Consider the following 13,538-nt stretch of genomic DNA (forward strand, 5'->3'; position numbering starts at 1 on the left):
CGGCTATCACCGGCTTTTCTCGGTGTACGCCATAGTGCCGAGGCTCACCAGCCACATCTCCGAGCGGAACCGAGCATGCTCTACAATACTGTATGCTCATTGGCCAATTCCCAGATATCAACTGTGGCTTGACACCAGATGTTAAAATTAGGGCATTGATGTCAACGTGCCCGTGCGGAAAAGTATGGAGCCTGGTTTGCTAGAGATTATATGAAACCTGCGCCGCCGACGGGTCCTCGCCTGAAATACTGTGGCCCTGTGGGCTTTCCGCCCCCGAGACGGCAAAAACCGATGATAGTACGATGGGACTCGGGAGGCCGAGAGAATCGGGGAGAAAATTTGCAATCGCACACCAGGATGGGCCTGGAGTCTAGAAGGGAGGTCGTCAATGGGGGTATATAGGGAGGCTGCTGTCGCCTGTTTTCTCGCAGAGAAAATAACGGCTATCAAACCAACGCAATTGTCCATCTGGCCAGACCGCAACCGGACGGCTGATATCAGTATGGATCGCCATTGCCATGCAACGCATATAGATGACAAAGACTTCCACACAACAAGCACCGATATCGATGCCTATCCATCTTATTCACCCACTAGCACGAGTGCCAGTGCCAACAGCGACACCGAAACCCTCGACCAACCTGACTCTCTCGAACTTTCCCGGATCGAAACACACCGACTGCAACAAAAGACCACTGTTGGGTCAACGCGTGGGCTTCAACCGCGCGAGACATGGCTGCCCATGGGCGCGGGCAAGGAGTATCCGCCGCTCCTGCCGGATCCTGAGGACTTTGTGGTCGAGTTTGACGGCGCAGGGGATCCTTTGCATCCGTATAACTGGCCTTTAATGAGGAGGTATGTTTCAGTATGGCTGGGGCTTGGTCAGGTCTAGGTCGCTAATGGCTGGTCAGGATATTCCTCGTTTGCATCCTCTCGTATAGTACATTCGCGACATCCTTCACGAGCGCCGTGTTCTCAGCGGGTATATCTGCCGTGACAGAAGAGTTCCACGTCGGGACGGAAGTCGGCTCGCTCGGAGTGACTTTATACGTCCTCGGTTTCGCTGCCGGTCCGATTGCCTGGGCGCCCATGTCCGAGCTGGTCGGCCGACGGTTACCGATCTGTCTAGGGGTATTCGGATGCGGGATATTCACGATAGCAGGCGGAACAGCAAAAGATATCCAGACGGTTATGCTAACGCGGTTCTTCGCTGGACTGTTCGCGGCAAGTCCCGTGTCCGTTGTGCCCGCTGTCTTTGCAGATCTGTTTTCCACGGCCCAGCGGGGGATCGTCATGTCTGTATTCTGTATGGCAGTGTTCATCGGGCCTTTTGCGGCGCCCTTTGTAGGCGGTTTCATCGCCATGGCGCTAGGCTGGCGCTGGATCCATTATATCTCGGCAATCATGGTCTTCCTGGGCTTTGTGCTGGCGCTTTGTTTCCTCGACGAGACGTATGCGCCTGTTATACTGGTGCACAAGGCCGCGGTCTTGCGGCGGCAGACGCATAATTGGGGGATTCATGCGAAGCAAGATGAGGTGGAGGTGGAGTTCATCGAGCTTGTGAGGAACAACTTCACGCGGCCGCTGAAGATGCTCATCACCGAGCCGATTCTGCTTTTAGTCTCGCTGTATATCTCTTTTGTGTACGGGCTTATGTATGCACTGCTCGGCGCGTACCCTGTTGTTTTTCAGCAGGTGTACGGGATGAACATTGGTGTCGGTGGACTGGCATTCATCGGCCTGATCATCGGCGAACTGGTTGGCGGCGCATACGTACTCACCCTGCAAGGCTCGTACAGACGCAAGCTCGAAGCGAACCACGGCCAGCCCGTACCGGAATGGCGTCTCACTCCGGCCATTGTCGGGTCCGTCGCGTTCTCGGCCGGCCTGTTCTGGTTCGGCTGGTGCGGGTACAGGGACGATGTTCACTGGATGGCGCCAGTTGCATCAGGGGTGCTCACTGGTCTCGGCATTTTCTGTATTTTCTTGCAGTGCTTCAACTATATCGTTGACTGCTATCCTACGTTGTAAGTCCGTCGCCGTCTCCTGCCCATTCTTCTCTGGACTAACCATAACAGCGCTGCGTCGACAATCGCTGCGAATACGATCCTGCGCTCTGCGTTGGGATGTGCGTTTCCGTTGTTTTCAAGGCAGATGATGGAGAACCTCGGCGTTCAGTGGGCTGGCACCTTGCTAGGATGTATCGCTGCTGCCATGATTCCGATCCCGGTGCTGTTTCGTATGTACGGGCCGTGGCTGAGACAGAAGAGCAAGCTGGCTTGCGCTTCGGTGTATAGCCCTCAGAAGAAGGGAGATGTCTAAAAATCGCATTGAGAGGCGTTGGCCGGGCTGGTTTTGGCGGCTCATAGAATCTGTGTATATGAACGACCATGTGTCATGACTTATGAACTTTGTATATACATCATTAGCGTGTTACTCAATATTAGACACTCATTATATGCATATTCACCGTTGAAGCCCTAGCTTAGGCGCTCAGGATTGAGCCTCCCGGTGTATGCGGGCACACATCAGGTGGAAATTTCAGAAAGAAAATATCGAGTGATTTGCAAGATCAGTTGTGTTCATTGTATTCCACTTTACTACCATACAACTATAGACCAGGATCGATCATTGAGTGCTCGCAGCCGTACGCAGTCTCACTGCGTATATGTAGGAGCTCCATCCTCAGCACGCTCTTCATCTTTCCTAAACCGAGCAATGTTCGATTTGAATACTGCGAGCCGTCAGCATTATTGTATACCTGCACTATGAAATACGTACCATCTTCCATCTCCTCCAAGGACTTGCCAGTCGTCTCCCTGATGAACAGAAAGACGTAGACCACGATTGCCCAGTTGAAGATACAGAACATCAGGAACGTCCGCCAGCCCATGTTATTCACGGCATGCGGTGTCGCCTGCGAGAACACAAAGTTGAACAACCACTGCGTAGCTGTTCCAACGGCAATACCGATCTCCCGAATTCGCGTTGGGAAGATCTCGCTCATGTAAAGCCATGGTACGGGGCCCTAGTCGAATTGTTAGCTTGCTGTGCTGGCGGTCCAGTACGGACTGGCTCTGGCTGTTAGCATACCCAGGACATGTTATACGAGGCCGCCTCCAGATAGATCATCGCAATCGATGCAGCGGTAGGAGACGATATTTCAGTAGCGGTTGAATCTGGCGTGAACACCTTCGCGAGGATCGCGACGATAAGCATGAGTGCTCCCATCATGAAGGCGCCAAGGGCTAGAGACCATTTACGGCCAATCCGTTCAACTAGGAAAAGGACGAAGGTCCCGCATGCTACAACTTTGACAACACCGAAGAACCCTGTGATCAGGAGCGTGTCGTTCTCGCTCGTTCCAACGGCACCGAAGATCTGAGGCGCATCTGCTACGGTCAGTCCAGGACGCAGACATGTTTTAGATGAGCAAGCGTACAGTATGCCAGCGAGGTGTTTCCAGTGCATTGCGCGGCTGCAGTTGTCAGCATAGACCCAATTGAGAGTCGCTATCTAACAAGGAGACGTACCGATCTGGATGCTTATCGCGATGAAAATCCTGAACCGGTTGGCTGGAAGATTCAGCTCTTTCCAGGTGACGCCCTCAGTTGCAGCCACTTCGGCGCTGATGCCGTCTAGGATCTCTGCCATTTCAGTGCGGACTTCCTCTGTGTCTTCTCCTCCACGGACCCAGATCAGGGATTGCAGCGCCTCATCATGTCGACCGACACTGGCGAGCCATCGCACACTCTCCTTGAGAAACAGCATGCCGAGGCCCAGGATCCCCGCCGGCACGAGTTGCAGTCCGATAGGGATCTGCCACTGGCGATCAGAGGATGCGACGTATTTTTCGACGGCGTAGTCGATCCAGTACGAGGTCATGACGCCGAGCGTGAAGAAGAACTGGAACAGACTGCCCAACTGTCCTCGGATCTCTTTAGGGCTCATTTCCGCGCTGTCCACGACGGGATGTCAGCTTAGTTCAAGATCAATATAAGGCAGCAGAGGATTACCTGTACATGGGCACCATCACGGTGGCCATGCCGACACCGACACCGCTGATCACACGAGCAGCATAAAACGCGCCAATCGAGTGCGTTGGAGCCACCTGGATGATCCCGCCGATACAGAAGATCAAAGAGGCGAGCGCGATCGACCATCGGCGACCAAACTTTTTGGTGAACGGCCAGGCGAAAAAGCAGGAAAAGAAAGCTAGATCGAGGACACAAGGTCAGCAAGCTGCCAGAACTGCCTGGGAGTCGAGACAAGGACATGCCTCCGGCCTGCAGAAGACTGGTAGAGTTTGAAGCGATATCTGCCCGCTCTGCCTCTGAGTATCGAAACGACTGCTTGAACGAGTCCAGAGTAAGGATTCCGCCAATAATGCCCGTATCGTACGCGAACAGGAAGGATCCAACGCAGCAGACCGATACTAAGAACGTCGCCCGTAGGCGACCGAGCAGTTTACCCATAACGACGGACGAAACAGCAGATCAGTCTGAGTACGCTAGTCGCTGGTATCGACAGTATTAGAAGTATCGACAGGACGACAAGGAGAAAGGGTAATCTGCGACTGATCGGCCGGCCGTGCACTCTTTTTATGCTGGCTGATGCGGGGAAGCTCTACAGCTCTCATGACCAGACACGTCCAAGCAACCAGCGGGCACGAGAACATGGTATGGTGGAATGGCGGCATGGCGCCGGGTGTTGACGATATAAAGCCACGTTATTGCTTAGTTTGAGGAACTCATACTGTGATTCGAGGGTGGTCGATAACATCATCGCGGCTCGGCATAGCACCATCTGTATCGAGTCCGGGGAAGAGTACCGAGAGACAAGTGGAGATGCCAGGAATAGTCCAGCAATCTGAGGCAATCAGATAGCGTACATGTCTCCATGACGAGGAATAGATCGAAGTGTACCAAAACGTCAACAATATTAATGGTTGGCACTGCTGAGGATGACACGGTTTTGTAATCTAGCGTCCTTATACTTACGACTGCCCTCTAACCTATTGTTCTTGCTCTCCCCTACTCCATATCATCGCTCCTCCCATTGCCCATTATCGTTTTACTAGATATAGCTAGGCTTGGGACTACTTTAGGTGGTCTGAGATCCAGTTGCAGAGTCTCCAGTCTCGTGGAACTAGGTAAAGGCAGGATTATGAGGATCACGATCTCTGAAATCACCAGGATCGATTCGCAGCGAGGCCTAGGTGGTAAACCTAAGTCGGATCTACCAAAATCATCTATAGTCCTGTTCTGTGCGGACCTAGCTGGTTGGCATGGTAGGGGCACGGTGGTGTTGCAGCCAGGTTCGATATCAGCATTTTGTCGTACATTGTACGTGTAAGTGGGCGAGACTAGAGTGAACCAACGATATTTCAGATTGACCATCACTATTGATATGAAAGAGGTGATGGTACCGTCCTAGCTTCGTGAAGCCGTTTTAGGATGCTGTCATGTTGGGCCATTTCAGGGGCAAAGAGGGGCAACAACTCAAATCCCAGCGCATCTTAGCTCAGACAAATCATGCAGCACAATGGAGGGGATAAGTGGATAGGATCAGCAAATGGTCCGGGCAGAGAGACGGCAGAGCCATGCTTGTCCGACATGATTGGTGCGCTCAGGCGCTATTTCAATCTCTTGCTGGCTCATTTATTGCTTTTTCATCCCTCTCTCAGCCTGGTCGAACCGCCACATTCTGTTTATGACTACTGGCACCATCCAATCCTCGAGAGCCTCGGAAATCCTGAGGAACCGGCAAAGTTCTGTTGAGATTTTAGTTGCGCATGAAAGTCAGCGCAAGAGCAACTAGCAGCGCTGATCACCGATGCAAGGAGATGCCACCCCATTCTACTGAGTCGGAGATCCAAAGGTTGTACCATGTTATTCATAAAGATATGCGAAATCAGGCTGAGCAATTATGATAGGTATTTTAGCAAATAAGAATATCAAACAAGAGGGTCACACGAAGATGTCTCTTCAGGTTGCTGCAGATAGTGGAGATCTAGAGACCGTGAAGTTGCTTCTGGACCATGGAGCAGATGCCAACATCCAGGCTGGTGAACATGGAACTGCTCTCCAGGCTGCTGCACACCAGGGATATCAAGATATTATAAAGTTGCTTCTGGACCATGGAGCAGATGCCAACATTCAGGGTGGCAATTATGGAACAGCTCTACAGGCTGCTGCCTTTAGTGGAGATCAAGCGATTGTGAAGTTGCTTCTTGACAGCGGAGCAGATATCAATAGCCAGGGTGGCTATTATGGAAATGCTCTCCAGGCTGCTGCATATAAAGGACACCAGGAGATCGTGAAGCTGCTTCTAGACCAAGGAGCTGAAATCAATATCCAGGGTGGCCATTATGGAACCGCTCTCCAAGCTGCTGCATACCAGGAACATCAAGATATTGTGGAGCTGCTTCTGGACCATGGAGCAGATGTCAACATTCAGGGTGGCAATTATGGAACAGCTCTACAGGCTGCTTCTTTTAGTGGAGATCCAGCAATTATGAAGCTGCTTCTAGACCGGGGAGCTGAAATCAATATCCAGGGTGGCCATTATGGGACTGCCCTCCAGGCTGCGGCTGCTTCCTTTATAGGACACCAGGAGATTGTGAAGCTGCTTCTAGACCAAGGAGCTGAAATCAATAGCCAGGGGGGTTATTATGGAACCGCCCTCCAGGCTGCTGCATATAAAGGATACGAGGAGATCGTGAAGCTGCTTCTTGACCAGGGAGCTGAAATCAATAGCCAAGGCGGCTATTATGGAACTGCTCTCCAGGCTTCTGCCTTTAGTGGAGATCAAGCGATTGTGAAGCTGCTTCTGGACCATGGAGCAGATATCAACATCCAGGGTGGCAATTATGGAACAGCTCTACAGGCTGCTTCCTTTAGTGGAGATCAAACAATTGTGAAGCTGCTTCTAGACCGACGAGCGGAAATCAATAGCCAGGGTGGCTATTATGGAAATGCTCTTCAGGCTGCGGCTGCTTCATTTATAGGACACCAGGAGATTGTGAAGCTACTTCTAGACCGGGGAGCTGAAATCAATAGCCGAGGGGGCTATTATGGAACCGCCCTCCAGGCTGCGGCATATGAAGGATACCAGGAGATTGTGAAGCTGCTTCTTGACCAGGGAGCTGAAATCAATATCCAGGGTGGTCATTATGGGACTGCCCTCCAGGCTGCGGCTGCTTCCTTTATAGGACACAAGGAGATCGTGAAGCTGCTTCTAGACCGGGGAGCTGAAATCAATAGCCGAGGGGGCTATTATGGAACCGCCCTCCAGGCTGCGGCATATGAAGGATACCAGGAGATTGTGAAGCTGCTTCTTGACCAGGGAGCAGATATCAATATCCAAGGTGGTAAACATGGAAATGCTCTTCAGGCTGCTGTGATTGGGCAAAAACACCAGACTGCAAAACTACTTCTTAACAGGGGAGCAGATGTCCAATATTCAGTGGCAGGGGCGTTTGATGTACCATTACTGCATGCTCCAGTTGAATCTCGCAATCAAACCTTGCTTGAGTTGCTTCTTGTGCCAGCCGCTGCAGCTCTTGTAAATGCACCTGACTTCCTTGGCCGAACCCCTATTCATTTGGCCGCTACTAACGGGGACATTGGTATGCTTCAAACTCTCTGGAATTTCAGTCCGGACTTGATTGACCTCAACTGTCAAGACATTGATGGATTCACGCCACTCCATTGTGCTGTCAAGAACCACACTTCCGAAGCTGTGAAGTGGCTTATCAAGCAAGGGGCTATGGTAGAGGCCAAAGATTTTACCATGACAACGCCGCTTCAACTGGCATCTCAACTAAGGAATTTTGGGATCTTTTGCCGCCTTCTTTCCGAGGTGACTGAGGTTAAGATGAGCGCCTCAGAATTGCGGGAATATTTCTCCAGATTCAGAAGAAAACAAATACTTCTCTATCGCAATATGAGAGATGAGAATTCTATCCAAGCTATGGACTACCAAGAGGTGGTTCGATATTTTGACGCCCTGTCATATCAATTAGGGCTTTCAACTTCTGATGTAGAGGAGAGATATGCAGAATGTATCACAACTCTCCCTGTGCAACAGTCAATTGTGTAAGTCAAGATATTAGGACATGAATTTGTACTGATACTTTCTAGGATCTTCGACAGAAAAGCAATCCCCGGTAAGAATTCAGTTGTTGAAAACTCTCCTGTCGGAGTGTACTACTTTTGGTGGCGCAAAACAAAGCGTAAAGAGAGAGATTGGCCGAATAATAGTGATATATTGATTTGGAAAATACAATCAAGATCAATGCCAAGCCCCGCTGCTGTCAGACAGCCACACCAGACAGAATGTTTGTTAGCCAATTTGGATTCTGTCCTGGTTCTCGTTTTGTTCCGTTCTATAATGACATGCTCATAGGCTTTCTTGAATGTCACATGGTGCTCCCTGTGTACCTGCCCAACGACATCACGTCCTCTGAGAATACGTCCTTTGCGATCCCATCTTCTAAGCATGTCATTACTTGGATTATGGTCAAGAACGCCAAAGATAAGACAGAGCCGCAGGAACAGCAGAGTCTGAGACCGAAGATATTTCTCAGCACTCTTGAATATGCTGAGATTCCTAGATCCGAATTGGAGCTGTTAAATTATTGTCTTCAACAGCTTGAGCAAGAATGGAGTAGCATATGCCGTGCCGCAGAAGACCACCTCGCGCAGATGGTTGGTGAATTGACATATAAATCCATCTTACTACCTTGCTAATCTACTCTTAGCATGAAGAAACACTGGATAAGAGCGGTCAAAATCCGAAAATCATCAAGCAGCATTTAAGTGATGCAAGAACATGGGCTAGTTTAGAAGCAACTCGATCACAACAGGCTATGATCCTTCAAGAGCTTTGCAAGACTTATAACACATCTGCGTGGCCCTATCTACAAGATTCTTGGAGTGATCAAGACAGATTCAAGTTTCAAAAGGACATAGAAGGAACGTATGACAGGATCAGGATGCAGATCGCGCAACTAAAACAGAAATCCCGGGAACTTATTTATCTGGTAACTCAAACCCTCACTCTTATGCCTACCTTGGGAGCTAATAATTTGGCCAGGAATTTAGCCTGACATCAATCGCCGAGGCTCAGAAGTCTACATCCATGAATCGCAGTATGAAGCGCCTTAGTTGGATTACTGTAAGACCGCCCTCTGGTTCATCTTGCTTCGCTTTCTAATAGAGCCGACAGTTTGTGTTTCTCCCGCTGATGTTTGTTGCGGTATTATCTCACCGTAGGCGGCTTTCAATTGATATGAGCTGACTTTCGGTCCAGACTATTTTTGGAATGAACGTGGATCTTCTTGAGTCTAATCCTGCTTGGTGGTTATACATGTTCTTCGCACTCGGCACCGCTGCTGTGACGATTTCTGTGTGGATACTCTTCAAGAGGAACCCAAAGGTATGGTGTGACTTGAAAACCATGATCGAATCTCGGCTGACATTTGGTGCTTTTAGTTAGATAGCGTAGAAAGCCACTTTCAATGGTTACTCCGCAAGCAAAAACTTCGGGATGAAGAGTTAGGTATTGCGGAGAGGAGAAGGAGAACCAGGCAATTCCCAGGTTCTGGGAAAAAGCGGTCATGAGCATCTCCAGCTATGCCGCTCTGGGTGTACAAAAGCAGGATAAACCGAAATAAATGCACTTAAAGCTACCAGGCACCTCTTGTGTATGCCGCGAGATAGAGCGTTGGTCGAGCTAGGCTCCCGCTGCATTGACGACTGATTCTTGAGATTAGGCGATATTTGTAGTCAGAATATTGTGGCTTATTGAAACGGGAAGTTGAACAGAAGGTCAGGGGAAGATATGCTTGTTATAAGCTATACCCTTCTATTTGTGCAAGGTTTGTTGTGAAGGAGAATGGTGTAGTTAGTGTGTGCAGGTAGAATTAGGGAGCACGTTAAGCAAGTGTGTGCCTGTGCAAGGCCTTTAATTAGCCATGTTCTTAAGAAGGATATCTTCCACAAGGAACTTATAATAAGTCCGTGAAGGTAAGTATCCTCTCTAGAAGTAATATATGGGCCAGAGCGGAACGCCTAGTTTATGCTATAGGCATCGAATTATTAATCTTGATATAGTATACCGCCACGTCTATATACAGCTAGCAAGTTAAGACAAGAGCCGCACGGATGGAAATCAACTTCTGACAGTAGACTCATTACTTACATTGATTACCGACACTTCTTCTGTTGCCTGTCATTCTATCTTCGATGGTTCGGTAAGTCTTCACTCCCTTCCCTTATAATACTGGCCTGCTGCGCTGGGATCAAGCCGTCTACCCGCGGCAATCCGATATGACGCATGTCTTGGAGCATCATCAGCCACATCACGATGCTATCACCAGGACCTTAAGGGGCCCCCTGGGCCCAGGGCCCATTCGAGAACGTTCCGACTGCGGGCGCCTCCACATCGTGGCCGGATTGCCGAAACATCCCCAGTGATCTATCTGGACTCCAGACTGCCCGGCATTACGGTTCTCCTTTCCCCTCTTCTGCTTCAATTACGGTCCATAGATTTTCTGCACCATATAAATATATTTTAGTCACGAATATCAAGCAGTCGCGCTCGCCTGAACATCTCATTCAGCACTCATTGGCGGCGCAATCAACGCGAAACCAGCTTGGACAACTGTGGGTACAAATATGGGCCGGTGACCTGGGGACGTGCTTGGCCTCCGTCAGAGGTCTCAGATGCAGCTCCAGCTGATTTGCGGTGTGGAAGAACACGAGGTACCTGCTGTCAAAGGGGCGCATGCCATAGTCACGTTGTTGCTTGCCTACCAGTCGACTGGTTTCAGTGTTCGAGTCTCAGCTCTCGTATATCGGCTGCATTTACTCCTTTTTCTGCGCGACTGTTGTGCAGTTCTGCCCTAGCTTGGCATGAGCTACTCCAGGTTGCACTGCAGAATCACTCTAAAATTGGCAACCCATCCTAGACCAGGCCAATCAGTTTTTGTTACAGCGACGATCTCAGCTGGAGCCTCGAAATCTGCCGAACCTCCCTGTATAAATAGTTGCCAATCCCCGGCTTAACTGACTATCCTCATCGACCATCAACATCCACCTCGAATCAGCACTTCCTATCAGACCACCAAGATGAAGCTCACCGCTGCTGTTGTCACCGGCCTTCTTGCCACGAGCACCTCTGCTGCGTTCGACAAGTGGGCTCGTAAGTTGGAACCTGGCCAGATGCTCGTTCAGCCGTACTAATACCGATGCAGCCTGGGGCAAGCGCGATTACTCCTGCATCAATGCCTACTCAGGGCCTACCGGTTTGTGCCTTGACTTTGCTTGAGATATACTCTCTTACTGACAGTCTTCTAGAGAACAGCACATTGACTACAGGCACCCCGCTTGAGATCAAGTTCAACCGCAACAGCGGCCGCTGCGATTCTTTGAACGACTACCCTACGGGCAACTACAGCCTGTGGCTGCACAACAACCCAGTCCGCAACATGGGCTTCGTGAACTCGGACTACCAGGTCAAGATCCAGGACGGAATCTCTTCGGATGCAACCAGCGTGACCTTCACTCTGCCGGATGATCTGCCCGAGGTTGCCGACGACACTGTCTGGTACCTTCGTCTGGACACTTATCTTCCTACTGCGCCCCAGGTTCGTCCCCTCCTCTGCAATGCTCGAGTAGATGTTGATTGTTTTGACTCAGATGCCTTCACTTTTCAATGCTCTGGGCCCTTTCCGAATCGTGCAATAAGTGCGACTGCTCGTCTTTTGTATGGTAGTCTGAGAATCGTTTCTTGCTGCGCGTTCCTTCAGTTTGACAGATCGATAGTGTATGTAATAAAAAGATCTTATTATCAGCCTTGATCAAGCATCTGAGCGTTCCCTTGCACTGAGTGTGTGCTCGAATCAGCTCGCCCTAGCTCTCGATGAAGAAGATATAATTTCACACACCCAGTAAGATTCGAGTTTATCGGCCGGAATTTGTTGCTATGGATTTCCCTGGTTGCTCGCCAGAACTCGAACTTTCTACTGTTCCTTGGCATGGTCATGTCCTCATCGGGACTCTCGCATGCCAGAAAGGAAATCACTGCTTGTTTCATGTTGTTGAGCATAGTATCAGTATAGTTGTATCACGACTCGCCCACTTGTCAGCTTCCAGCGGAAGCAAAGACCTGATCGGTTTATCTGCTTCCACTTTCCCTGACGATATCTGACAATACTCAGGGCAATCAGTGGAATCAGTATACTCAGCTAAGTCTAGTGAAGCTAATCTCAGGGAGCAATGTCCATAAGCCCTGCTTCTAGTCTGTCTCCTCAACCGGATCTGAGTCGAAGGAATGCTTGCGACCGGGCTTCTGTCGGAACATGCCATCATTATTTTACTAGCTCTCTGTAAGTACTCTGCAAATTTTCTTGCAGGTTTTCCCTCGAGGTAGATCAACTAAGCCTTGGTGAAGGAAGGTACTATTGTATTGCTTCACTGGTAGATGGTATCCTAAATGTACATTTTTTGGCTTCTTTGCCCGGTCGGGACGGTTAATAAATTTCTATAAACACGTGTGCTGACACTCTATATACAAGATAAAGGGATAGATAGTATTACTCGAGGTATAGTAATGTTGCTGCAAGAAAAACAAAGAGTAAGTAAAGTAGCCCCAGAGCAAGAGGGGGAAAAAAAGAACTCCGATGCGGGGAATCGAACCCCGAGCTGCCGTGGTCATCAAATCCTAAGGAACTTGAAAGACGGCGATGTTAGCCGTTACACCACATCGGATTGTTGATAAATTTTCTTCATAGCTTGTAAAATAAGTGGCTTCAACTCTAATACGGTCTCGATCCGTGATATCCTCAGATATGGTTTGGATGATGTTCCCGTCATGTCCTTAAGCACAAAAGAACAATAAAGAATAATATTGTCCCAGAGACGCGATATTACGCGCAGAAATCTCTGCAAGCCACCTGATTCTGGACGGGCCACTCTATGGCTCATAACCGCAAGATGGTAGTCCATATACAGATATGTTCGAAGGTTGTAGAACCTAAGCTTTAGACCGGCCTGTGAGATGCACCTATGCTAAGTAACTATGTACGAGCGCTTTTTTGCATTATGGGCTACATACATTGTCATAATGGTATAGCAACTAACTCTCTCCATAGGAGATTATCCGTTTCGTCTCGTATTGGGCTCCTACATAGCGCCTGGCCGGCCTTTTTTACCTCGCTAATCTGCTAGTTTTCGATTACGTTCCTCTTATGAATCTTCCATAGCAACATTGAATACGTCTAGAACAAGGCCTGTTCAACTGTTGTGGGGGAACCTGTCGCTGGTAGAGGCAGATGTTCAACTATATATATCCGTGTGGGTACGCAAAATCCCAGCGCAGATGATATGAAGCATTCATAATACCACACAAATTTTTCAATATCAAAGCAACTTCACCCACTTATTTCAAGAGTGATTTTCGAACAATCAGTATGATGAGTTATACGAGCATGGTGTCTCCTGGCAGTCAGATTGGTCTGTGTAGACTGCTTA

The 13,538-nt window shown here is 49.4% G+C and overlaps 5 protein-coding genes across 5 annotated transcripts, besides 1 other annotated feature; 3 read left to right on the forward strand and 2 right to left on the reverse strand.

Annotated features, from left to right (window-relative positions):
* Positions 1-13,538: part of a sequence feature (contig 1.139 1..347029(1)) that runs on past both edges of the window.
* On the forward strand, positions 503-2,322 carry ANIA_08083 (MFS transporter; the record flags this gene model as incomplete). Its single annotated transcript, XM_676260.1, has 3 exons — positions 503-855; positions 942-2,027; positions 2,079-2,322. The coding sequence occupies 3 exons, from the start codon at positions 503-505 to the stop codon at positions 2,320-2,322; spliced, it is 1,683 nt and encodes a 560-aa protein (XP_681352.1).
* ANIA_08084 (sugar porter family MFS transporter) lies at positions 2,380-4,901 on the reverse strand (the record flags this gene model as incomplete). Its single annotated transcript, XM_676261.2, has 7 exons — positions 2,380-2,734; positions 2,782-3,028; positions 3,094-3,392; positions 3,443-3,478; positions 3,534-3,958; positions 4,017-4,215; positions 4,892-4,901. The coding sequence occupies 7 exons, from the start codon at positions 4,899-4,901 to the stop codon at positions 2,658-2,660; spliced, it is 1,293 nt and encodes a 430-aa protein (XP_681353.1). The 3' UTR covers positions 2,380-2,657.
* ANIA_08085 (uncharacterized protein) lies at positions 5,980-9,626 on the forward strand (the record flags this gene model as incomplete). The annotated part of the gene is made up of 7 exons (XM_676262.1): positions 5,980-8,099; positions 8,145-8,170; positions 8,410-8,711; positions 8,765-9,046; positions 9,100-9,180; positions 9,316-9,441; positions 9,498-9,626. 7 exons carry the CDS (start codon positions 5,980-5,982, stop codon positions 9,624-9,626), a joined length of 3,066 nt encoding a protein of 1,021 aa, XP_681354.1.
* On the forward strand, positions 11,132-11,864 carry ANIA_08086 (uncharacterized protein). The gene is made up of 4 exons (XM_676263.2): positions 11,132-11,208; positions 11,261-11,311; positions 11,364-11,653; positions 11,706-11,864. The coding sequence occupies exons 1-4, from the start codon at positions 11,136-11,138 to the stop codon at positions 11,751-11,753; spliced, it is 462 nt and encodes a 153-aa protein (XP_681355.1). The 5' UTR covers positions 11,132-11,135; the 3' UTR covers positions 11,754-11,864.
* Positions 12,762-13,130, reverse strand: ANIA_08087 (uncharacterized protein; the record flags this gene model as incomplete). The annotated part of the gene is made up of 2 exons (XM_676264.1): positions 12,762-13,071; positions 13,123-13,130. The coding sequence occupies 2 exons, from the start codon at positions 13,128-13,130 to the stop codon at positions 12,762-12,764; spliced, it is 318 nt and encodes a 105-aa protein (XP_681356.1).

This window comes from Aspergillus nidulans, chromosome II (genome assembly GCF_000011425.1).
Source record: "Aspergillus nidulans FGSC A4 chromosome II".
In the NCBI taxonomy this organism is placed as follows: Eukaryota; Fungi; Ascomycota; class Eurotiomycetes; order Eurotiales; family Aspergillaceae; genus Aspergillus; species Aspergillus nidulans.

Excerpts from the sequence above, each read along its gene's own strand:
- ANIA_08086 (XM_676263.2), top strand. The coding sequence starts at position 11,136 with ATGAAGCTCACCGCTGCTGTTGTCACCGGCCTTCTTGCCACGAGCACC. Across the intron at positions 11,209-11,260 it reads TGCGTTCGACAAGTGGGCTC|CCTGGGGCAAGCGCGATTAC; the intron begins GTAAGTTGGAAC and ends ATACCGATGCAG. Across the intron at positions 11,654-11,705 it reads ATCTTCCTACTGCGCCCCAG|ATGCCTTCACTTTTCAATGC; the intron begins GTTCGTCCCCTC and ends GTTTTGACTCAG.